Genomic DNA, 27,432 nt, shown 5'->3' on the forward strand with positions numbered 1-27,432 from the left:
CCAAAATTCATATTTTTCCACCAGAATTCGTATTTTTTCAATCTCCCTCTTTTTGCTATTTTGAATTAAACTCGTCGACTTATGAGGCCTACAGGCTCTAAACATAACGTTATGACACATGCCGAAGCATCGAGCTGGTCACCAGCACGATAAAGATGCCAAACTACGCAATGTTCAGCGTTGATTGATTGCTTTCTCGCAGTGAATGTGTACAAGTGCAAGTATGTAGCTCCAAAAACTTGCTGGGATGATTATGGAAGCTTCCACTATCTAGCAGGTGACGTGGAATGCTTTCATCTTCTCAAGAGAGCTTCTTTGTGAGCGGATGCGATACCGGTACTCTGTTCCGTGTTTCCAATTATCGTTTACTATGAAAACATAATCACGCGTTGTTTTCAGGCTTTTTTCATTTCATTAGATTTTAAACATCAGTCTTTTCCGAAGTATTCCAATTCCTTTTCCCCTGACTGGAATCGGAAAGTCTGCTATAACGATGATCGCAAAATGCCGCGCTGTGTGTGGAAGCGCCGATGTACAAACACGTGGCTTCACTTTCAAGTTTAAAGGAATGCGCCATGTGCTCCTGCCTATAAGAGGTTACTGCAAGTTCGATGAATCGAATGCGCCGTAGCTGAGCTGAGCTGAATGGCTTATTTACGGTAAACATGCAGTTTACGTTCGATACGAAGAAATCATTACGTCTTTCACGAGGGAAAAACACACAAAACAAACAAATAAAATACACCCACAAACGAATGTTAATAGCCAAAACTTTGAAAAGTAATAAGCAGTTTTGATGAGCGTGAACTGAAATTGTCATTACACGTTGTATTTTGCTGTTTATATCACTGCTGCTTCTTGGTAGCACTGTAATGATGGCCATGGAAGAAATGAAGGGAGAATGTGACTTACCTGCACAGGTACATGTTTTACTACATTTATGTAGTTTTGGTATACAATAATTCATCATCCAAATGATGAGTGATTATCAAATGTCTTTTTAGAACATGAAGAAACATCTTTAAATGTTTAATGCTATAATGCCACATCAGTATCATTTTGACATCCATCTGCAATTGTACAAGCTAGTTTCCAGTTGAATGTGCTACAATTGTACTGTGAAGAACTATACATATCAGCTGTGTGGACTCAAAAAGTCATAAACACAAATGATAAATAAAGCAGTGTTTTGAATATCATGGAATTAATTTCAGTCGTACATTTGTTGAAAGACATGTTTTATACCTGTTTCAATTAATAGCACAATACATCAGAATTGCAAGTACACTGGTATCAGAAATACCAGTATTAAGATGGTCATTTTCCCTTTACATCTGTAGTGGAAAGAAAAAGCAAATGTATTTCTGCATGCATGAAGTTTCGTTTCAAGTATGGTACATAATATATCTATTTGTTTGAAAATGCACAGAGTGCAGGCAAGACATACACTTGGGACCTGGTCTCTCATAACACAGCTACCAGAGTGATATTTCATTTCATAAATTGGATATAGAAAATAGTAAACCCCTCTCTCGTTACCTTTCTCAGAATTACCGGACGAGAAACACATATTACTTTCATTTTGACAATCCTCGAAAAAATAGTAAGATATCAAATAGTAAGGACCTCCCTCATCGCCTTGCTCAAAAAACCCGGACGAGAAACTGCTTTCTTTTTTTACTTGGCCTTATGCACTTCTTTCCTAACTGTTGACCCGCTGTAGGGGTATGGGATTTATCAGGCAAAATTAGGGCCACGTGATGAGAGCAACATGAAAAAGCAATATTGTCTCGTTATCGCTAATAAAATGCGAAAAAAATGTTTTAGAAAAAATTACTCGCTGTAACATAATTTGCAGGCAAATGAGCATGCAGAATACTGGGCAGTGTTGATCTAGAGCTTTGTGCATACAACCTGTCATGCTTCAGCCATACTCTTTGTAAGAACATAAATTATGTCATAAAATACATTAATCAGTCATAATGTATAATGGTTTTGGTACATTATGTACAGGTATATTGTTTAACTTTTTGTGTGCTTTCATTGCCGATGGGTGCAGAAGACCTGATAGCATTGTACACACTGTCCAAAGTCCCCGGCACCAAAAGGGTTTGATAATAGACTATCTTCTCTCATATAAAAGGGAAGGGGGATATGTTGGACCTCTGTGAAATTACATGTACATACCTTTCTAGGCCTGAGGAGCCATACCTGTTCATACTACGCATGGATTTAAAGGACACAGCATCCCTCTATTTTGTGTTTTCATTTTATGCTTGGAAAAAAAAAGATGGAAAAGGGATTACTTATGAGTTTGTCATAAAAATGTCCCATTTGAATCCCCAAACAACATTATGTAGGTATCTGTTACGTCGCTTTGCTTGTCTTATAGAGACTGACATGTACATTGTAAAGACAAAGTTGTATATGTAAGGACAAAATGTATCAATTGTAAAATATAGATTGTATATATAATTGACACAAATGGAAACTTCTTAATAGATTAATTTGAGATGCCCATAGGCTGCCAGTAAACTCAAACTCTGAGTTGACTTGGCTGACACTGTCACAGTTATGACACTCCTATAATTACACTGACAAGTAGACTCTCCATTTAGAAAGAAAGACTCTCTACATATCACACCCGATAGAGAAGTGTTCACAATAAAGGCAATATGTATTGGTACTCTGTACTTGTCAATTCATTCCATGGATGCATTTCGTGTTGTTTCTGTATGCATAATGCTACAGAGCTCACGTTGTACCCGGTAAGCTATCATTTACAAGCCAATTTCTGTATGTGACTGTTTCTTCTACTGCTATTCTTTTGGAGGTGTACAATGCAATGACATGAGAATTTGGATGTAAAGATTCTTCTGTAACATGTTCTCTATCGAGGAAAGAAGTTACCTCCACCAAGGAGCTCATCTTTTTGCTGGCGTTTGTTTCTTTGTCTGTCTGTCTGTCTCTTTGCAAAAGTTGTGAATGGATTTGGATGAAATTTACAGGAGAATGATTTAATTGATACAGCAAATGATTACCGGTAACTCTTTATGCGCCACGTTCACACGTCGGACTCAGTCGACGGCGTGCCAACTTCGCATATTCTGCTCAAACGTTTTGAAGGATTCTTTCTTTTTGGCAAATGGAGTCTACACGGGAATTAGGGAATTCAAGCTGCACGTATTTGAGATGTGCATATTAACACTAATGAGAGTGTGCTCTAGGCGTAACTGGAAAATTAAGGTGGAAGAACTGGAAAGGGTTCTTTATCTTTGGGAGGTAAGGCCGTTTTAAGCATCCAAACTTGTATTAATTTTGTGGAAATATGCTGCTTGGTAGAGATCTGTGCTGAGTGCTTTTCTAGTTACCTACTAATATATGATGGCTTTCTTGCACTGAGTTGTGCCACAAGTGGTACTGTGAATTCTGTTTACCAAAGTAGCCCTTTTGAAATGCAAAAGATATCCGTATGCCAATTTAGGTATTGGGCAATATGAGGCTTATTAAACTTCTGCCTTGAGGTTTAAATAAACACTGAATGTATGTGGGGAAAAGTGGCATTGTTATTCACTTTGACCGTGAGATGCTGGTTTGGGCGATGATTGCTCTGCAATAAGCATACGATATCCAGTATTGATTTCTTTGAATGATTTTTGGCCCCCTTTGCCAGTGTGTACTCTGGGTGAGCCTGGTGGCAGTGACGCCTTGGGATCGATGGGCTACATGCTTGTCAATGTCATGTACGCCTTTCCCTCACCGCCGGATTGTGGCACGGGAGAGTGGGGCAGCGGCCTTCAGCACAGTGAAGGGATACTGGACGAGAGTCCGAATTTAATTGCATCCGACAAATCATATCTGTCGGCTTCTGGTACTACAGTACCATTCTCTCGTCAACACCACTCTGTGCAGGCGGATTGCGCTTATGATCGGTTTGTGGTGGATTTTGGGTGGCTGGCTGGCTGATATGAATTCGTGGTCTATGTTTGTGCGGGGGACTTTCCTGCCTGAGCAGTTTTAATGACCAAATGCAGAGGTCAGAATGATTGTAGAACTTGACAAAAGGAGAAGAAGAAAAGATATGGCTAGTTCAGGAGATGCACTAAATGGCAGAGAGTGACAGATAGGTCTAGATGTTATACTGTGTGTATTGTGTGCTAAATCTCCCTCCCTCCCTCCCTTTCTCGTCGCTCGATATAGTGAACAGTGTAACAACCTGCATCTATAGGTAGAGTGTACTCCTATATATTTGTGAAATAATGCAAACTGTAAGTCAGCGAAACAATGGCAAAACCACAAAGTTTACCAGACAGTACATAAAGCGGTTTGTCAGTTAAACACATATCCTCTTCAAGTTTTCAAAGAAAAGTTTCAAACCAAGCTAGGGGCCGTGATTGGACAAACTGTATGCTAGGGAAATCGGTGAAATAACTACGAAAAGTTGTGTCATTTTCATATTGTGGCCTCTGATACCAAATTTGATTCTAATGGTTAACTGAATTTGATGTCCAGATGCGGGCATGTTAATTCTATTCTTATTGCAGGAAATTGCTCGTAATGTGCAGTGTACAACAGTGCCATTAGACAGTTATTACAAAAAAGCAAAACAAAAACAAAAAAGGACAAATTAATCTTCAGTGATAATTTGAAGCTAATCAATATCCCTATCGTGGGGAAAAACATGATAATTGTCAGCATGGGATAAAAACTGAATTGCTGAGTTGATTAAATATCATTCTGCTGTACCGAGCAGAACTCCCATAAAAAATGACTAATCGAGTTCATTGTACTTTAATATTGTTACTACATGGTCATATTTGAATATATTGGGGAGGGGGGGGGGGGGGAGATAAAATAAGGAGGATCATTCAGACAGTATGTAAATAATTGCATTAAACATCTGTTCCACCTGAATTGAAAGAGTGCCTATCAATCGTTATCCAGTGACAGTACTATATGGCAGTAAATCAGTCAGATAAATTACAGAGAGCTGGACAAACAACTGCCGATCATCCAGGGGGAACCCTAGATGAAGGACATACGAAGAGATACAGGGGAAGGGAACTACAACACAAAGCACAACATATTTCATCCCACTTGTGGTGGGTGCTTTGAACGTCCCGTATCATACGCATGCGATTTCCAGCGGTGGTTCAGTGCCATGCGTTCTTGTGTGTGCATTCAGGAGTAAACGCATCGCGCCCCTACGTAGACACTTTATGTTTCCTTGCCGAGTTAACCCCTGTCAGTCTTTAGAAGCAGAAAGGCCAAACCTTTCATCTCGCTCTTGCTTTATCGATAATTTCATTTTGACATGCTCTCTGCTCTTCGCCTCACAGATGACATTTTGGAGCTCATTTATGATTAGTCTACACAAACATACTTTCTTCAGTGTTTGCACTGCAGAGGTCCCGTAGGCATGTTGTGAACATTTCCCCTTCCCTACAAATTCTCACACATTTCTTGAAATTCCTGCCACGTATCTTGCCTGCACGTAGACCTAGATTCATGTTCGTACAGAGATTTGAAGTATGCCTATCTTTCAAGACTATGCAGTAGGGCTGAGGAAGTCGTGACATTTGGTGAGATGAAATAAATTCATCCATCTCATAGAGTTTTTTTGATTTAGGGTTTGTCAGAGGAAATTCCCTCTTTCTCTCTGTGTTTTTCTCCCTCTGTCATACCAGGGGTGTCTGCTTTATACCCCTCATGGGCAGTGACACGCCCCCTGAGGCACATCATATGAGTTGATCATCTTACACCTTTATTGTGACATGTGCATCCTGTTCGTCGTCGTTTTTTTTATTAACTCTACAGTCCGTGTGGAGTGAAGGGGGACGGGTGGGGATGGGAGGAATATAAGTCAGCAGGGGTTGATGCTCTTTCATTAATGGAACATCCACTTGAGTGCCGTTGCTGTGTGAAATGGTCAGGGCATTTAGCCTCTTTCTAGAGGGGGAAAAACCGTGCTTACACATGGACAATGTGGCAGCATTGGGGTGCTGTGTGATGTTTAAACCAGGCATATTTCGCATCTGAGGTGTAATTGCTTGCTGTACCTGTGAGCCATGTTTCATCGAGTGAATCCTATTTTTTTTTTCTAACTCATAACTTAATGGGATAGACTTGAATTATTACATTATGAGCTTGTGCACTATAGTTATCCTCATTTTTGTGCTGATGATGATGATGATTATATTATTACTGGCTTTATTATAATTGCTGTTGATGTTATATTATTATTTTGATGATAATGAGAACAACGAAGATAATGATATTTACAATGATTAATGTGATAAAAGTAACAATAATATTATCATTATCATTATCATTGTTTTCATTGTCATCATCGTCCTCATCACCATCATTATTGCATGCATTATATCGCAATGTTAGAATCCTGGCATTTTAATCATTCCGTTATTTCAGTATGCATACTGGAGGGAAAACACTACTAGTATACTGTGCTTATTACTCCAGAAAGACATGGGCTTCCAGCAGTATTTTAGATCGTTTCGTCATGTGAATTGGCAGAGTGAGTTGTTGGTTTGGAGCTAATTCCATTATGCCCCTACAGCAAATATTCAATCACAGCTTTACTTCAGTTGTGAGGGTAATAAAAATGTGGATCTGCACTAGACGTAGGATTTTATCTCAATAGACAAATCCAGTTCAAGGCATTGTTTATTGTATGCTGGTGTTACAACAAGTGTGGTTAAGATTTCTGTCATTTTTAAATCCTGAGCAGAATGTACTATAAATGTCAATATTTTTATGTGATTAATTTTTTGCGCTGAGAGCTCAAAAACATATTCGCAGGTTCTTGAATTTTTCGCTGCATGATTGACGCACACAATTCAACCCATTCAATATTTGTAGTAACAATTTGCAAAGATATTTTTGCGGGTTTAGAATTCGCGCTAGCCAAAATCAGTGTGAAATACAGGAAAATTAATGTACTGCAAATATTTTCTTGTTAAGTTTATCATGTGCCTATATGTGTGTATTCATTGGACTATGTTTTTGTTTGTAAACTAGATACAGCTCTCCTGATGAGAAACATACAAATGATGTAGACTTGCTGCTTTAAGTTTAACCATCGTTTCTCAAATGAAATCAGATAGCCTTGATCAAATCATGCCACGAATCCATGACTAGTGAGCATTCATCTATTTGATGTTGAGAAGTGTGGGATGGGGGGGGGGGGGGGGAAGAGATTGTCAATGATTTTTTTTTTTTCCCTCACACATGGTCTTAGGTAGGCCCTGTTTCATTTGCTCAAGGGCTGTCGAGGGATATGATGTTCTGGAACAGCGCTCCGACACGCATGCCAGACTCGCGCAATCGTCAAAATTATTGAGACAGTGGCAGAGGTAATGCCAGAGCAAACGGAGTTTACATCCCTTAATGAGGAGAGAAATGGGCAGGCGGTCCTGGGCTCACCATCCTTTAAAGGGGAGTAAATGACTCCACATGGATGATGCATGGGGGTTGATAACTCCACATACTGTGTAGCTTCTGGCAGGCATGCATCAGCAGCTGATTGTATCTTGTAGATACCTTCCTTGAGACTTAAAGTTGTATGGACGGATTGAGTTTGACTCGTTACAGTTTGAGACTCTTACCTCTGACATTCCCTGTGCTGTCATAATTTTGATATAAGATTGATATTAGCTCTATCTGTGTGTTACGTACCCCTTAACTCACCATCTTGTGAAAGTGATTACATAGAGTACTTTTGTGGGTTATTCTTTGCTGTGAAGGCAAAGCCACTCTGTATTAAACATCACACAGCAAATGATAGTGCAACAAAAAAAATGAAATATGAGTAATGTATACTTTTAAAATCATTTCACTTCATACATATGCCAGTCACTTTAAATAGCTTTGGGTGTTCATTTAGGCATAGTTTGAAAGATTCAAGATGCAGTAAAACCAGAAAGCTTGCTTTGATAAGCTTTTATTTGAATATGAACGTGCCAGACATATTGCGAATGTGGTTTTGTAGCAACCGCAATGAAGTCTTTACAATAATAGACAGCAAAGTGTTAATGCATGGTACACTGGACACCTTTTAAGGAGTCCTACAAGCTACTTATCAAAGATGTGAAGTCCAGACACGATTTACTATATGTGCATTTGGGATTCACCGATTTGATAGCAGACTCTGAGACACAGAGATAAAACTGCTGCATTCACACACAAGCTGTTTACACTGTGTGTTAGTGGAAAGTGTCTATTCCTTGAACAGTATTCTTTTCTATGTTTGCCAACCATTAGGAGAGTCCCAAATGTAAATAGGATCAGTGTAAGAAGCTTCAGCCTCATTTGTCCACTGAGTGGATTATACACTGAGTACATTGGAAATGACAACACGCATTTGATGGTATTATATCTAAGAAAGAAATTCTATGAATCAATATTACTTAACCCCCCAGCCCAACATACACTAATGAAATAAGGGGAAGGTATTTGTTCTCTGTCATTAAACCAGAATGCAGCATTAGTTTATAATAAAGACAGATTGTTGTTGAGATGCTGATTGTCATGAAATCTTGATGAAAATAGGAAGCCACAGCAGTGAGTTCTGATACTGGCAAACCATATAGAATGTAGACATTTAAAGTTTTGGGCCATGGGGGTCAAAGGTCAAGGGTCAAAAGTCAGGTAAAAATACAAATATTTTACTATATTTGTCATCTTTTTGAAATGATTAAAGATATCCTCATGAAACTTATTATGTACATACATGCATTGCCAAGGTTCATTGGGGAAATATGGTTAGAGGCCAAGGGTGAAGGGTCAAAGGTGAAGACTAGGTCACAGGTCATATATGGTTATGAGGTCAATTATCAAACAAAATTGTAGCTTGACAGTGCACAGCAAGTGCAATAAAACTTGGTTCACATTTCCAAACATGGCGTTTTAATTTCTTTCAATTGCATACAGTGTTAGTAGGATCGTAGCATGGTGGGTATGAGAGGCTTTTTTTCCTCCATCCGATTTCCAGAGGGAAAGAGTTTGAAACACTGAAGCTGTGTCATTGTGTAGGCTGCAGCAAGTTTCATCCACTGTGTGGTAATTTCATTGCAAGCAAACCACTGGGAACCAACCGCGCTACATCTTGCTCGTGAGATATGTTTGTGTGACGTGCTTAGACTAGCGTAGCCTCTAATCATTCAGGAATTGTTGAGGGGGGGGGGGGGGGAGAGGAGTGCGCCTCTGAAATCAGCTGAAACCATGGATCTTGGGAGGAAGAGCATGCTCTGATCCTTTCAGATTATATGTCATGGGTTGAGAAGCAGAAGGATGTTGGCCACGCATAAATTTGGTGCCATTAGCTCCTTTTTGCTTCCGACACGACGGTGCAGAATTGTCCACAGGCATCTCATTAGTATTAACAGTATAGGAGGAGAAACGCTTGTTGGCAGTGATCAAGTGTGCAGGAAATGCACCGACTTGAATACTTCAGGGGAAATTTTGTGGGTATCATTTATGTATGATACACAGTTGTTAAGGTCATGATGTAATTTTTAAAGCTGGAGTTGAATAGATTTTTAGATGGAGAAAAAGAAATCAAAGAAAGCAGTTCAAATGTGTGGAGTGTGGAGTTGATAAAGGGATATACATTTGTGTAGCAATTTTAAGTAAGGAAAGTATGCTCACTTCTAAAGTGTCAATAAACACAGATTGTGGCCCTTTAATTGACAGGTTGGAGTTATTCTGATTTTGATGTATTGGCTTACATGTCTCTTGGCAACACTTCAGGTTGAATTCCATGAGGGTAATTCCATCATAGAGTTGTCACTCCTTGTTGGGATGAACTGATAAATGTTCTGGTATTAATCCTTTCAGTGTTTGCTGAACTACTGAACTCGGCAAATCATTCATTCTTTCCCTGACTGAGGGTTAGTTCAATATACTGGGTATGAAAGAGAGTGAGATGTATGGCCATCTTGTTTGACATGAGTGAGGAGAGATCCACCTCTTTGTTGTGCCATGTTTGTAAATAATATACTTTTTTTTTCTTGAAAGGGTGTGGGGGGGGGGGGAGGGAGCTGGGTGTTTGGGGTAAATATGCGCCTAAATCCATTACCCTAATTGGAGTAATGTGAGATTTGTTTGTTCCCCTGTCTTGCTGGATCTTCCAGTCCAGCCTCCCCCCCCCCCCCCACCCCTTTGCCTCGTTACAAGTCTCGCCTATGTAACATTCCATCAGTACTGTATGCTGAGAGGGGGCTATTTTTGTGGTCTGGTGCGGTCGAGACAGGAACAGTTTTCTCTTCTCTCTCTCTCTCTCTCTTTTTCATGCTAGCTCTTGGTGATTTCACGAGCATGTTGAGAGCTAGTTTAGTAAAGTGCTTTTAAAGGGATTTTTTAGTTTTGGTTGAGATGGAAGAATCAGATTTTAACTTTTTGCGAGATAGTTTAGAAACCACTCATGAAATATCAAAGAGCATACAATTCTCAAGAGGAATTAAATTTTATATCATGAGAATTGGTTTTGAAATGGCTGAAATGTGAAAGGCAAAGTAAAACTGAGTGGTCTTAATAAAGACCCACCTTTTATTGGGATGTCTTTGGTTTTGGGATATCTCAGCCATTTCAAAACCAGTTTTCATCAGATGAATTTTGAATTCCTCTTAAAATTGCACGCTCTTTCACATTTTGTAATAGGTTTCTCATTATCTCACAAGAAGAGTTGGAAACCTGAATCCCCATCTCAACCAGAACTATACTATCCCTTTAACAGGAACAACGTCACATCCCCCCGTCTCTCGCTCACTCTCATGTTAGCTTTCATTTGTTCCGTCAGTATGCTGAGAGCTATTTCAATGGACTGCTTGAAACAAGAACAACTTTTTCGTCACATCTCTCTTTCTCCCTCATGGTATATATAGCTTTCATTCTTGCCGTCAGTACACTGAGAGCTGTTTTAGAAGACTGCTTGAAACAAGAGCAGCTTTCTCATTACATGTCTTCTCTCTCTCTCTCTCTCTCTCTCTGTAGCATTCATGCTGTCTTGATGTTCATCCTTTCTGGTACATTATCCCTTGTGTGGTCTGCATTTGTGCAGGTGTACTTTTGCACTAAGAAGTCCTCTTCCCCTTCCCTATCGACCCTTCTGTAAGGCATGAAGCCATATTCCGTGACATACTACTTACAATGCAAGTAGACGCACTCTGTTTGCTTCCATTTAAACTCTCCCCTTCTCTCTTTACTCAGCATACTTTCTTTCCATCCTCTTCTTCATTTCATTAAACTTATCTTCTTCTTGCTAACCTCTTTGTCGATGTTGGGAGGGATTTCGCACTGATGGAAGAACTTGATCGCAATTGTGTTCGTGAAATACATTTCTATAATAATGTTTAGAGTTATGGAGTGTTTGGATGATGAAATTATTGAACTTTGCTGACTGCAAACTGTAAAGGACAACATGCACAATAGGTGTGGCGCAGTATCCATGTCTTTTCAGTCAAACATGAAACTCTCAAAATTCCTGCATGTAAGAGTACATACCTACATGGATGTGTCGTAGCTGAAGTTGATGCAGCGCCAAGCTGAGTGTCACCTGAATCATGTTGTACTGGTAACATACATTGTATATAAATGTTAACAGTTATGGAGTGTTTGGATAATGAAATTAGTTTACTTTGCCAACCGCAAACTGCATAGGACAGTGTGCACAACAGGTGTGGTGTAATATCCATGACTTTTCAGTCAAACATGGCTCTCTCAAAAATGCCTGCATGTAAGAGTTCACACCTATAAGCTGAGTGTCACCTGAATCATGTTGTTCAGGCCAGACCATTCAGGATTGCAAATTTAGGCATACACAGAATTCAGCAAGACAATTTAAAAGAAAAAAAAAGAAAGCTCAGGACTAGGATTGGCCGGATGCAATTTGAGAAAAATTCAGGGGAAAATGTGATTTACCTCTGTCTGCTTTCAGACCTGCAAAGTTATGACATGATTAGCTTGGAACGTGTTTCTATGTGTACAATTGTATGTATGTTTGCAGACAAGTTCCTTGGCAGTCTGAAAGGCCTCTACATCTCCCTATCCCTTGTCCATTTTTCTTTCCTCCATATCCTATATCTCCTCATCCTTCTTGGCTGTGCCATTTCATGCTCCTTTTTCCTTATCAGTGTATCATCATATAAATATGATTCATACTAGATAGATGCAATACACTGACATTCAAAGACAAAGCACTTTTGAGTGCAGAAGCAAGGCTTACCTTTCTCTTTGGCATGCTTTGGATGATGGCAGTGTTGAACTGCTCTTGTGGTTTCAACCCCCCTCCCCCCCCCCCCCCCCCCCCCCGCCACAAAAACAACAACAAAAGGTTTACTGTGTAGTTTTCACTCTTGAGCCACATTCAAGAAACATGAAGGGTAGCCCACTTGAGCGTTGGATTACATTTTATTCATCACTTTGCCTGCATTATTGATTAATTGATTAAATTGCAAGATCATCAATCACCGCCCTCATGGTATGTTGCAGAGTGGATGCTCTGTAGTTTGACATTGTTCTCAGTTGATGGAGAATCTGGTTATTTTTTTTTTGTTGATGCATCTTTCATTGCAAAACGGCAGACAGAGACAATGTTATTCCAAAACCAAGCCATCTATTTTCTCCCTCCGAGATGTTGAATAATCAAGGGATCGGAAAGAGAAGCCTTTTGCACCTGTACACCTGGATTGGGAGAACCTGTTTCAGAAAGAGTAGACCCTGTGGTGGTTGGTTGCACCTTGCTGTCTGTTTCCCTATCCCATGCTAGCTCTCACATTTGGCCTTGTCGGCCTTGATATGGAAGCTGGCGTCAAAACTAGGCCAGGGAAAACAATACCTCATCTTCCCTCGGTGCGCACGATACACAACGAGCTTGTTGTTTGCCGAAGAGGTCTGAAATGGGCAGACTAGCCCAATTCTGCCGCTCTACATACACGCTGAGCGGGAATACGCACAGGAGCTTAATCAAGTTGTGGCGGGCAAGACTCCGGCTGCTCATTTCATTACATCACGCATGCATCCCTTGGATCACACTGGGTTGCCTCTGTCTCTCCCCCCAAAAGAAATTCTGCTCTACTTTGATACGCTACGCCACTCGAATTTCTAATATCAGAACCTGGAGCCCTCTGTGCCAACTTAGCTGGATTTAACTTGTCTTTCTCAGTTTGTGACAATTTAAGATGGTGAGTACTGGAGGATTACTTTTTTTCATCTCACCTCTGCTTAAAACTTGCCTTTTGTGTATCTGCTATATCACTTTAATAGTTAAATATGAAGAAAAGATTGGTGAAATTCAATTATGTGCAGATTTTAGTGTGTGATAAGTGTATGAGAGACTAAAATGAAATGTCAAAAGCTTTTACTTGCTAATATGTGCTCTGAGGAATGGGTTTATCATAGCTTGAACAGCTTGAAAATGCCAGAAGTTCAAAGATACAGCTGTATGTTTAAGGATCTTGATAAAAACATTGCTTTTTACACTGTAAAAGAGTGTCCTTTTATTGCCACCTGTTAAATTTGTGTTTCACAATTTGTATTTGACAGATTTATTCATCCATGCAGTCACACTCCTGGAGGATTATGATAATTTGTGTCATTTCTTTTCCATCATGAACCTTTAGAAGCATGTATGCTGCTATGTTTGTTGTCTGAAGAAATGGAAAGGGGAATGAAATTGCTAATCAAATCAAAAGCAGTAAAAATAGTTTTCAAGTAATCGGCAGGTGAGAATTAAGTTACTTCTATTTCCCTCCCACATCACAACACAAAAGTCATTTCAAGGTGCTGAGAGATATACTCCACTATATGAAGTCCTCCTCCAAATCCTCCAAATTGCCTTCCCTGAAGATGCCATTTGCAATCAGAATATCAGATCGTGGGTCATTTTGCCTTCTGTGCTGGCTTCCAGAAATGACCTTTCTTTTTTGTTTCTTTTCTGCCCGGAATACTTCAGGCTTCTTGCAAGTCACTTATAGAAAACTCAAAATTGAATTTCCCAACCTATCATAATGTTATTACCATGAATGGAGTGCTGTGACATGTTTACTGCTGAAGTCATTACTACAAGCCACAATATTAACTTGATTTAAATGTGAAAAGCCACCCAACCTACATTGTACATTTGCTGCCTACAATGGCTGTCTCCTTTAGTAGGAAGTTTGCTGTTTTGCTCATTTTCACTAATATGAAAAAAAAAAACAACTCACAAAAACAAAAATAGAGGCATGAAAAAAAAAAAAAACCCAAAACAGAACATATAACATTTACTGATTCTCTGTTGCACGGTAATGTGATTGTATTCATAATATGTAATGAACTAATTTGATTTGCTGAAAGAGTGGAAATGTGAGGGTTCAGATGAAAGGATTTGGGAGGACGAGCATGGGAAGGAAATTGAGAGAAGAGAACCATGTTATGTCATCAATATACTTTTGCACACTAATATGTATACTCTGTTTGTGCCCAGTACTGTAAAAGTAGACATTTTCGTGCAACTAATTTTTCGCGCTTGGCCGGTAAGGAGAGTTTTGCATGTTTTTAATTCCGCGGAATCAAGACATCAACTACTGAAACATACAAATGTATGGCAAGCAGAAATATTCCTGTGCTTTTATTTTTGCGCTAGTTTCTGATTGCGCGAGATTGCGCGAAAATTTCAACACCGCGAAAATTCCCACTTTTACAGTGTGTACCTAATCATGTAGTAAACCTGTTTGTGGAATCTCTGACTTTAGATATTATGCACATTACTGGTGGTTGCTCTTAGAAATGAGTTAATTGATATCATTATAAAATTTAAGCTTGTTCAACTAGTCATAACTCTTCACTGCTGGGGGGGGGGGGTGGAGATCCAGAGTTATCTTTCTTTATAAGGTTTTCAGTTAATTGTTGATTGACTATGATGGCTTGCACATTGGAGATGTATTTTGAAGAATAACTCCAAAGACAAGTTTATCACTTGTAATTTCTGTAACTGTCTCGTGTTGTGTTAGATTATTTAATGGCACTCAATTGTGGTGGAATACTGTATACTGTAAAAGTGGATATTTTCGCGCAACTAATTTTTCGCGCTCGGCCGGGTAAGAAGAGTTTCGCGTGTTTTTAATTCTGCGGAATCAAGACATATACTGGAATATATGGCAAGCGAAAATATTCGCGTGCTTTTATTTTCGCGCAAGTTTCTGGTTGCGCGAAATGCGCGAACATTTCGATACCGCAAAAATTTCCACTTTTACAGTACGCTGAATATTTTGCGAGGTTCTTATTTTTGTGAATTTCGCGAATCAAGTGCTATTCACAAATTTAAAGACACGTGAAAATATTGACTCTGATCCCGATATAAATGTGACGTACACATACATTTCTCCATTCAGTTCTGTTCTGCACGATCATCTTTGAATTTAACTACTCATGATATTGTCGGGAAGTTCTGATTCGCGAAAATTTTGACACGCTCAATATATGCCATATACAGTGTATTAAGTAATTGATAATCAGCATTGGAGGACATTGAGTCCTGAATGCTGTGTTTGAGACTTATCCTTACGTCTAGAGCTTTTGATAAATCACATACCTTGTTTGTGCTGTTAGATTCAAAAGGAAGGTTATGTAAAACCAGAAACATCTGTAGCATGAAATTTGTGTGAATTGGAGCTGACAGCCTTATTTGTGGCATGACTTGTTTGCAAATTGACACTGGCATTGAATGCATTGTATGGACAAACACTTTCGCATGCATTTCCCTTAAGTTCCAAATTGTGGCTCCTCGCAAAATGAACAAAAGTTTCATGCCTGCAAAAATTTCTGGTTTTACAGTAGCTTATAAACTCTTGAGGCTTTTTTTGTGGCTAATCCATGCAATATTTTGCATTAAGCACTTATATAAAAGGGGGTGGTTTTCTTCAATATCAATTTATTTGTGATTTGTAGAGCAAGGAATATGACTTACATGTAGTTTGAAATATTCACCTTAGAATTGATTTACGTTCCGGAGAAATCTTTTCCACCCTTGGGGTACTTGGGAAGTGTACCAAGTATTCTATGACAAAATGGAATTGGAAGTCATTGTTCACTTTTAACGCAAATCAACATGGCAGGGTCTTCTAAAGATGGACTTGTGCTCTGATCCCATTACCATCAACAGAGGAAATTGTATTGGAATTCTGTGGTAGTGCTTTAGAAAGAGGGCTTTATCCCTCCAGGAATTGTGGTATCAATAATTACACAGGTGTAGAATTGATGCTGTGTCGAGTGATATTCATTAATTTATGGGAAGGGACGCAAGGGCGGCACAATTTTCTGCCTCATCTCTCGTTGCAAAGAGAGGGATTCTCAGAGATCAAATGCGCGGAAAATTACCCCTGCTGGGCTGTCTGCTCACAATCGTTACTGTACGGAAGCAGCTTGTGTTTTCGTCTAATGACATGGATGTTGCCATCAAGAAATATTGACCCGAAGCAAATTCTTTGTGATGATTACTAATATTGCATTGTTTTTATGGGAAGTTACGCACCTGAGACCATAATCCATACTAGTCTTTTCAGCATGGATGAGGTTTGGGTATGACACAGAAACACTTCATTAGCCCCAGATATTTTGAAATGCACTGTAAGGCAATGAGTTTATGAATTTTGTCACCATCTTGTGTTTCACAGCAGTGTCAGTGCTTTTGTAATAGTCATAATTGATGTTTGATGCATTTTAACATTTGTTGTTTTTCTGTAAGGATAAGCAGCACTATGTCATAGTGATTATGTATCGTGGTGTGTCTTTTGTCTTATACTTATTTAAACATTAAACATTTTTTATAGGAAAAATCCAGTGTTCAGCAACACAAAACAAAATAATGAAAAGTTATTTTGCTAGATCATGTTCTGTACAAGTAGGCATTTTTTTTTTCCCACTAACAATCTCAGTAAGAGAAAATAAACCTTTGGGTTTTTGACTTGTTTTATTAAGTTTGTACCTTCAAAAATCACAGAACAAAATCAATTGCATGAGAGACAAAGATTATAACTTTCCATGCTTGCATTTCTTATGGCAAATACCAATGAAAAAAATAAAAATTGTCCAAATGTTTTACAAAGAAAGAAAAAAAAAGTAGAAGAAGAATGTGAAGCGACAGATGAAATAACAGCAATGTACATTAGTGTGGCAGCTGTACATACAGGTAGTTCAAGAGTGGATTTTAGGATTTATGGCGTCTGCAAGAAAAAGTTTGCTTTCTGACTTCGCTGTTTAAAGAGTCTGAAATGTGTTTGTCCCTCACACTCAACAAACTGAACATGTGTGCATTCTTCTTGCCTTCCATGTACCTTGCTTGACAGACGGATAAGGCTGAATCAACGTTCCTGGCTGATTTCTTTAGGATTTCTGAAGGAATAAAGAAAGAAAATGCTCCAGACATGAGTTTGAACCATAATGACTGCACAAGAGTTTACGGGTACTCTTTGACCAAACTGTTTGACGCATGTAAAGTTATTTGTCATTCATGCTCGGCAAACTTGGATGTGTGTGCCTTCCGTTTCTATTTCACGTTTCATGGTTGACAAAAGAAATAAGCCTGAATCAACGTTCCTCAATGAACAAGTTATGGGGGAAAAGAGAGAGAGAGAAAAAAAAAAGGGAAAGATAAATGTGTGAGAACTTAATGTGGACTTCATCGACTGCGTAAGAATTTATTGTGTGGTTGGGCTCTCCAGTGAATCTGAAATTATTTGTCAGCTGCGCTCAACAAACTGAACATGTGTGCTTTGTGTTCATTATGCCTTGTGCTTGACAAAGAGATGAGGCTGAATTATCATGCATGAGTGAGATTTCTGAAAATGAAAACAATAAAAATTTACAAAAGATGGTGGGGGGATAAGTGTGCACAAACACCAAATGGTGAATGCATTTCCTCATAACTGTAACACAGTGGCCTTGCTCTCTGCTAGGTTTGTTGAGCTGTAAGTTATATCTAATTGAATTGAATGGAATTGAATTTATTGCCTAATAGGGAAAATTCATTGCTCACTTGTTAACATTTTTACAGCGTGTACACGTTATTTATAACATATGAATGACAAGTTAGATATGTTCGTGATTAAAAGAAGACTTTTTTTTTTCCTGGATCAGACCTGCATCATTACAGTGTGTGTGCATTTTAACATCATTGGGTGTCTCATTACCTTTGACCTCTAAATTGGGGTAAAGTTTCATCCCATGACTAAAACTGCCAAAGCTCTACTAGTGGAACAGATCAGCACCAAGACTCTGTCCACTTTTACATTCGCGCTCCTTTGTGCACAAGACTTGGTGTCATGAACTGTAACAATAGTCGTACATATTCTGGCAAGAACCACATGCAGATAGTTTGGATTTACTGGTTATTGTTTCTGTCAGTCAGGAATATACAGTATGTATAGGGCATCCAAAATGTAAAAGTACAAACAGCTTATGAACAGTCACTTGGTGTGACAGATGAGTTATTGTAAAAAATTCACAGATGTTAGAGATTAAAAGCATCCATTTTTGTTCTTATTCTGCACTTCTCATTTTAGATTAGAAAGAATGTGCCATTGACTTGTAATCAACAAATGACCTCCAAGTATAGTGTACCAGTAGCGCATGCCTTCAAAGAGTGAGGTCAGAAAATTTAGTGTTGGATTTGTGCGTGCCATTGACGGCCTTTGTCCCCACCCCTCTCACATTTCTCTTCCGCAGCATCTCATGTGTATCACAGACTGCACATCAATTAGTTCTCGGGGGGGGGGGGGGGGGGGGGGGACCATGAAAGAGATGATCCGATTGATGGATGACATGGCGTCTGGATCTTCCACGCTGTCATTTTCTTTGTGTTTGATTTCCTAGGAGCAAACCCAAGTTGCATGCCATTCACTGCTGGGTCCATTCTTCAAGTGTGCAAGAAGCCGTAGATAACTGTATTCCCGTAAAACCTGTCCTATGATATTCCATTGAAAGGCTCTTGGCCTAGTTCCATTATCTTTTGGGAGAGTGATGACATGCAGGCAAGGATGAAAAGTAAAAGAAAAAAAAATGACTGAATGTGGTATTTCAATAAGTGGAATGAAGATTGCAATTCATTTGTTGCTAATTCGACCAAGTCTCATTGCACCCCACAGACATGCTTTTTAGGTTGTCATTTCAATTCTTTGTGATGCAACTATCCATGAGATATTGGTATGTAGGTTAGGGTTTATTGTGGTGTGTTCTAGATTTAGCAGACTGTTGATTTCGGTACAAGCCTGTGCATCCTCCAAACACCTGTTCACTTTTTTTTTTCTTCATTTTGGCATTGATTTAATTGCAATTGAAACATCCAACATAATGCAAATCTCCAAGTCATTCTGTGTGGCTCATCAATGTCTGGTTTTTCTTTTTGAACATTTGAGTCTATTCATAGTGATTGGTTAAAAATCAAGAAATCTAGTACTTCTGATCATGTAAACCTTGATAACTTAAGGTTGATTTTTTGGGTGCTGAATATGTGCATTTAAACCTTTATAACTTTGGGTGGATCTTTTGGGGTGCTGAATACGTGCAATTGATCTGGATCAAATCTGTCGTATCGAGATTAATGTACTGCTCAAAATCAGTTGTGATTAAATGTGAGCATGATTCAGCTCTTTCCATCTTTCCTTGGGAGTGTAGGAGATATAAATTGAGTTGAAGTATAGATAGTGAACAGGGCTCTTGAAGTCACAGAAACCACTAAAGATTCAGGATGAATCTGGGCCACATTAGTTAAGGCAGTGCTCTCAAATAACAACTGGAAATCATGGGAAGTTTTGCAATGAATTATTCTGAGTTGCTGATTTATGTTTTTGTGAGGAATAGCTCTCCAGGGAATAAGGCAAAATGGAGATCTGATGGTCTTGATTTTCATGGTGCCTCTAAATCTTGTAATGGAGCTTGGTTTTATTGTACGGGTAGAATTGCGCTAGATCCAGGTTGCACCTGAAATTTGCAAAGTAGGTTTCCAAATTGGCATTTCTTAACTGTTGATTTATGAGCTGTATATGAGGTTCTTGAGGTTTACATTGAATGAAGATGTGGAAATCCAGTTTCATCTGATTTCATCATTCCTCCTGACCTTTTTAGGTAAACTACTCGTTTCTTCTGCAGCATATTAAATGCATCTGATACCTACTGAAGAGTCAATTGTATTTTGCGTGCAGTAGGTTAACGAATGAGTGATTCTTAATTGTCACCTGATGTGTATTGTGATTTAGAAGTAGCAAAGCGCACTCTAAACCACATTAGTCCTGCTCACATATCCTTTGCCCTTTGATCTATATAAAAAGTTCATGAGTTAGAAAGTACAAGGTTGTAATATTCTCAAATGATGTAAGACCTTTTGACATTGCAGACCTATAGATTTGTTTTCTTTTCTGTGTCAGGTTTTTTTTTTCCCAGCAGCAAGTACATACAGTTCTTCTCTTTCTGACAGGAAGTGAGATCCAGGGATGCTGTCATATTGCCCCAAATGTGCGTTTACATGCAAATATTATCATGCAAAGAAAAAAAGGAGAAGCTATTTCATTTTTTGCACCTGCAGTTGATACTGCCAGGAAATTTGCAGGGCCTACAGGCAGTCTTGGAACGCGAGAGACAAGCTCTGTTATCAGCAGTAGATATGAATGTTTTGTGTGTGGTGTAGCACATCATCTGTCCATCCTAGATTGTGGGCTGACTTCAAATCACTTCTTCAACAGCCACATGCAAGGTTCACCGAGAAGATGATTAAAACAACAACAACAACAACAACAACAAAGAGTAAAAAGGGAGGAGGGGAGACGTGGGTTATTTTTGAGTAACTGAATTCTGTGCACGTAAGTCTGAACATGCCACACCATACTTTGTGAAAGGTCACGGAAGCTTTGGATGAATGAATGCATAAGCTCAGAGTTTTATTAAGCCAGAAAACATACATATATCTATACATACAAAGAAAGACAGACAGACAGACAGACAGACACACATACTCACACACACACTTATGCATAACCCTATAGAAATATTTCTAACTTAGAAAAGAGACAGCACCATAGTCTTAGAATGCATGAAAGTATGAAGGTCATCTTACATACAGGAAAACAGAGAGAGAGAGAGAGAGAGAGAGAGAGAGAGAGAGAGAGAGAGAGTTAGGCTCACATGTATGAGATTGCACAGTGCTGTAAGTGATGCAGTTTGCATGAGTTGTTTTCTATTAAAGGGTGATAAGTGTGATGTTGCACCCTTACATGGCTGTACACTCTTTTTACAGGCAAGACACCTTGGTGCCAATTAGTCTCAGCATGCACTTCCATGCAGACTTCATAATTATGTTACAAAAGTGCCATGCAGAATTCAAGCACATGTACATGTTTTGTAGCTTCCTTTATGGGGGAGGGGACGATGGAGTTGAATGTCCATGTCAGAGAAAATTAAATCTGATTGAGAAATTGCAACTATGAATGTTGATGTGATATTCTATATAGAGTAGAAACCAGTAATGATAATAATAATGGTTACTAGATCAAAGCACCATATCCGTAGAAGTGCTCATTTGTTGTGCTTGAAATAAGTGAAAATGGAAAATTATACAAGTAGGGGGACAGTGTATGACAAACAAACAACATCAACAAAATAACCTACTTATATGCAAAGTAAAAAACAAAAATAAATGTGATCTGAGATTCACTGTAGATACCCCATAGATCAGTTGAAGTGAAATAGAGAGTGAGAAAGGGATAAAAAGAAGGAGACATAGAAAGGGAAGGATAGAAGAGAAATTTTAGGAGCAGAAGTGCGACAGGAAGATTGATGTTTGTGCACATGTGAGAGGTTTATTTTCATTCAGCCAGATATTTTGACAGCAGTGTGTATGTGAGGAGCTATGGTACACTCACAGTGGGAAGATGCCTTTAAAAAGTGCATGACCCTGCAGTGTGTGTGTGTGTGTGAGTTTGTAGACATTCTCTTGTGACATATAGGGGATACAGGTGCTATTTTAGCAGCCGAGCATTTAATGGAGGGTACTATATCTTCTTGAGTGAATAGTTGTCTGATATGATAATGAACCAGTGGACCCTGCTTAAGCTAGACATTGTGGGAGCTTTAAAACTGCCAATTTCCCAAGGTTTTCTCCCCTAGATTGTATCAGGTCAATTACCCCCCCCCCCCCCCCCCCCCCCCCTTCCCCTCCTGGCTAAATACAGGTTAGTGTAAAGATTAGGTTTAGGGTTAGAGTTTGGGTTGGGATTAGGCTCAGAATTAGGATTAGGGTTAGGTTCGGGGAAGGGTCCAAGGTAATCATCCAGGGGGAAATTGCCCTCAAAACTCCCTAGATACGTGTATGTTGAAGTACTGCTATGAATATACAGTGATGTATGCTGAAACAGTCTTTGAAAAAAAAAGACTATATCCTTTAATGGAGTCCCCTGTTACAGAGGCCGACTGTAAGGACAAGTGGTTTTGAGGCTGGCGAATTAGGCACGGCACGGCCACATTATTACCCTATAAGCAGATTTGATTAGCCTGTGGTCATGTCCTGTATACTGTATATGGGACTTAGCCTCCTCCAGTATTATAAAAACAGGTGAATAAACCAGCAAGTGAGTAGTACATGTCCAAGTGGAACTCAGAACTTGTAGACAAAATTAATAGACAGGAGTAAGGAGTGAGGACATTGTAAAACAATACTTAGCTTGATGCTCTGTCATCTTCTCTCTGAACGCTTTGGGAAAGAGAGTGTGGTTCATGCTTGCCTTGCAGTACACATTACGTGTATTACTTACTCTGTGCATCATCAATCATACTTTAACATGCCTTTCTCTTACATGCATGGAGCGGTAGTTGTCAGATGATTGCATGGTGCTGTACATTCTGTCAGACAAGTCTGGCACAACTCTGGATTTCTGAAATACTGCAATCTTGTTACTATGGATGATATTTTCCTGCCAATCCTATGTATCTACTATTTTCCTCTCTTTTTTTCTAGAACTTGAAATAAATCCATTATTTATTTCTGTGAGTTCCCATCATGTTCTGTTTAATTCTGATGGAATAGAACAGCAATGTAAACTCATTGAGGACGAGCTGACTTTGCTGTCCTAGGCATTTCCAATAGACACCTGCCTAAGTATACTTGGGACTAGTCCTTAACGGGTTAATACACTCAGGATGTGCTCCTGTTCAATATGTTTATATGTCACAAATGACTGTAAGGACAGTGACAGCTTTCATCACCCAACGAGCCCCCCTGTCTCACAGACACCGCAGTCGACACGGCTAGGTATCTAACCTGACAGCGATTGAGGCCGGTTCTGTTCAGGAGTGAACATCGTGAAAGATTAATGCTGAATTCACAAAGAGTATCCAGGCACTGCCCATGATCCTTGTGATTCGGTGAAAGTGGATGCTGACATGATATTTGAAAGCTGTGATGAGTGTGACCTTGTTTGCTCTTAGAAATTGGCGGCGCTGCCTTCTCTGGTCAAAAATCAATTTCCTTTGTGCTCTGCTCCCCAGCTCAAGATTACTGAGTATAGTATCTGAAAGAGTGTGGGCAGGAATGATGGGAATATGTGTTGTGGTGTAGGAAGCATTAAAAAAAGAATTAAAACCTAAAGCCAGTGTGTCTTTGTTACTGTAGTTTTGGAGTTAGCATGTGAATCATATGCATTTTCAGTTGTTTTGAAGTGGGTTTCCAGTACCTCATCATGACAATGAGTTGAATTGCCTTGTTTTGTGGAGAGATTGGTTGGGTTGCATGATTTCAGTTTGTTGAGTTGAGTTTGGGTTTTCATTTAGGAAGAGTGAAGTTGCCTCATGTTTAGTCAGGATGAGCTGAGCATTCTGTTTTGAGTCATGGTGAGATGATTTGTCTTGTTCTCATTTAGAATGAGCTGAGTTGCCTTTGTTTTTTGTTGGGATGGGATGACCTGCTTTATTACGAGTTGGTTGAAATGAAATGATATACACAGTAAAAATAACTAGACACAAAAACTTATTAGATTTGAGGAGTATACTGGCCTTTATCATGAGTTTTGTCTGTTTGTCTTGCAGGCAAACCCCAAGGCAGACCAGACCCCTACAGCAGACCCTTCCAAGCCAGCCAGCCAGGAGGAGGAGGAGGTGGACATTGACCTAGGCGACCCCGACGTCCAGAGTGCAGCCCTGAAAATCCAGGCAGGATTCCGGGGCATCAAGGCGAGAAAGGAAGTCAAGAAGCCGAAGGACGACAAAGCCCCTGACTCTTAATCAAGGAAACCCCATTTCCCCCTTATTTTAGGATGTATACTATATGTACTAGACTGAGAGGACTCATATATTTCAATGCCAGCAAGTGTAAGAATTGCCATGATCGAGAGTATACACGTATATCGTATGGATAGAGAATGATGCCTCACGTATAGAGGGTAATACTACATGTACATGTAACTCGATTTTACCCGTAGATCTGAATGACAGTTGGGGGCAGGCAAACGTTGCAAGGTTACACACAACTCTGCATGTTTTCCAAGAAACATAGCTGATCAGAAACAACTATTTCCCATTTCCTTTCGTGGCAGTTTAATTATATGCAAATATATTTGCATACATTTGCATACATTAACCAGATTCTAGCTTACAGGCTACTGCCATAAAGTCATTTCCAGGCAGACATGCTGGTACAATGTATTGGCAAACAATACCCTCCCCATCCTCATTCCAACGTCATGCACAATATAAAGTCTTTCTGTGGTAAGCTTTTGTAGTCTTTCCGAGGATAACCCCCATCCACTGTACATGAATAGGATTTGTTACCAAAAATTATCATACTGAGTACATTCATGTGAGTGTGTTTTATATATTTTACAAGAATTTGCAGAATTACTCCAAGGTAGATCAGATCTAAGACATTGTTACTGGTCTTATGTACTCTCTGTATCACCGAAAATTGCTCTTGTTAATTAAGCAAGGTTATATAACCATGTTCTGGCTAAATTTTACTCTGTAACAGCTTGCATGCATCCCAAAACTTCATATTAGCTAATTACACTTCAGAGAGTAGCGACTGTGTGCGCAATTACATTCATAGACTAGTATTGATATAGCTGCTGTTTCTCCCTGGAGACATATCAATTCTATAGTCCTTATTGGAATCGATTCCCTCAGCACCCTTTAGAAGCTGCCAGAAAATGTAGTTAGTACATTTTGTGGATCTTATGCTCTTTTTTGCTAATCTTTAGAAAAATAAACATTTTTGATCTAGATGCCTCCAAAATTACAATGGCACACTAAAGTCCCCCAATGCCCCTGAAAAGTAACTTTTGGTGCGACCAATATTTAGATAAATGAAAGCAAGGTGTCCACAGGATGCCCATAGAGGTTGTTCATTGTTGAAACCCTTTTTCATAATTTCCTTTAATCTTTTCACTGATCTATTACTGTACATTTCACTGCTGACATTCAAGGTTAAATACATTTCGAGGGTGATGATTTTCGCTCACCCCCCACCCCCTCCATTCTGCAACATTATGTGATGCGAGCATGGAGACATGCTAACCCCCAAATGAACCTTTGCTGCCACAAACCGACCCCCTCATGCATGTCCAATCATCCCGTTGAGCCATCTGCTCCTGTCGTTTGTCTTGGTGTTCTCTCCTGTCTCCGCGTCTTCTATCCTGTAGTCGTAGAATCATCGGTGGGAATCACATACCGCTACCGTCATGTCGCAAAACATTTGTGATGGAGTGCGTGCTAATGATCAAAACGTCAAAAAGGAGTCGGTATACAAAATGAGGCAACTCCATCATCCACATAAGCTCTTCGCGACAATTGCATCATAGCGATGGTGGGATGACTTGTCGGCAGTTTCTATAAATTGGATCAGGAGTTGTCGATGCACTTTGTACACCTGCAGTCCCAGGGAAACGTGTGACTGAAGCAATAAGTAGACAATGTTTAGACAGTGCCTTGCTATCATTCCATGGTTGATCACGAACCAGCATTCTTCTCTGTATAGAACTTTATACAAAGTTGTCATTGGTAGTTTTGTAAGTGAACTCTATGCACATTTTCATGGGATCTTGCAATTGTGTTTGGGTTTTTTTTCAAAACGAAACAAAGAAAAAAAATCATTGTACAAAAGACTTTCAATTGAATTGATTTACAGTAATTGCAGCCAGCATAGCATTGACATGAAAGTCTGTTAAGTTGAAGGACTGTTGTTACTGTTGGTGCAATTGCTGTATTTTGCTTCTGTAGTGAGACTTTTATGCAAGTAAGCCCAGATACGTGTAAGACAGAGTCAAATGCAAATTGTTCAGTTGGTACACATTGCTGCACTGTAAATGTCTAACAAAATCCAAGTGTTTTCATGAAAGGCTTTGTCTTGTGCTACCAAGTGCACCGAGTGTGAATTTCGTCATAACAAGTGTTTGATGTGCAACTGACATGCACACATTAGAAATCAGTATCTCCTGTATGTATGTACACGTATACTGTTTCAGGTTCACAATTTCGTGAAAGGGATGAATATACGAACCACAGCAGGGCAGCTGATATGAATTCGCCTTGAGCAATCTTATCTGCTACCCTATGTGGAAGCTGCACCGTGATGCTGTGCAAAATCAATGCAGGCCAGCATTATAGATTCAGTGCAGTGTTTATGCTGTCTCTAGCTAGCAGGAACGTTTGTTTTGCCATGCTGCGGTGAAGTGGATTTGAAGTGTCCCAGACAGGCTTCCCATCTTTTTGCCTTCGACAATCTCTTACCCATCGTATCGGATGCTCTTATCGGCGGTATAATTGCAAGTGCTGTTATCACATACGATATCACTTGCTGCATTGATGAGAGCAGGCATAGATATTTCCTCAATCTGTTAAACAGCGGTAGGAATCTGGAATACGTCCTTGCAGGTTGAATGGTCTAATACTGTAGACGGACTGATCCCTTAAATGTATTTGCTGTCTTGTTCAGATGGCCTGGTGAAATGTGAAGTGCCCCTTAAATGGAAAATGGAAACGTTCACACTGCTAGAATGAAGACGGCATTGCATTCATCTGTACCGGCACAAAGCGTTGTTTTGTATCCATAGCAAGTCTGTAGCTGGAATATAACATGTTGACATCATGTCTGAAATATGGTAGACATCCACAGTGATAAGAGAAGACCACAGATTTAACTTTAGTTCTTTAGGTCATATTGATTTTGAAAAGTTAAGGTATCATGTGTGTAGATGACAAACAATCAGCGGTGTGGCATGAACTAACAACACATCTATAAATGTCAGCAGTCTTTGAGCAAAGTCATCCACAAAGTATAGATGGTTAATTTCAGAGCTTTACATAAGAATATGGTCTATTGACCTGTTTGAGTAGATTTTGCGTAATGAAAAGATATGTCTAAACAGATAGTAACTGATTTTGATGAATCATATACATACC

General features: G+C 39.4%; 1 protein-coding gene across 1 annotated transcript in view; it reads left to right on the top strand.

The window, feature by feature from the left end:
* The window catches only part of LOC139727502 (uncharacterized), a 56,354-nt gene extending 31,215 nt beyond the window's left edge, over positions 1 to 25,139 (top strand). The window contains exon 8 of the mRNA XM_071638476.1: positions 24,067 to 25,139. Coding sequence (XP_071494577.1) covers positions 24,067 to 24,261 — 195 coding nt within the window. The 3' untranslated portion in view covers positions 24,262 to 25,139. The remainder of the gene's footprint in view (positions 1 to 24,066) is intronic.
* Positions 25,140 to 27,432: the final 2,293 nt, after the last annotated feature.

This window comes from Diadema antillarum, unplaced genomic scaffold, assembly GCF_040938485.1.
Source record: "Diadema antillarum isolate AM-2024a unplaced genomic scaffold, OU_Dant_1.0 seq00000134_RagTag, whole genome shotgun sequence".
Lineage (NCBI taxonomy): Eukaryota > Metazoa > Echinodermata > Echinoidea > Diadematoida > Diadematidae > Diadema > Diadema antillarum.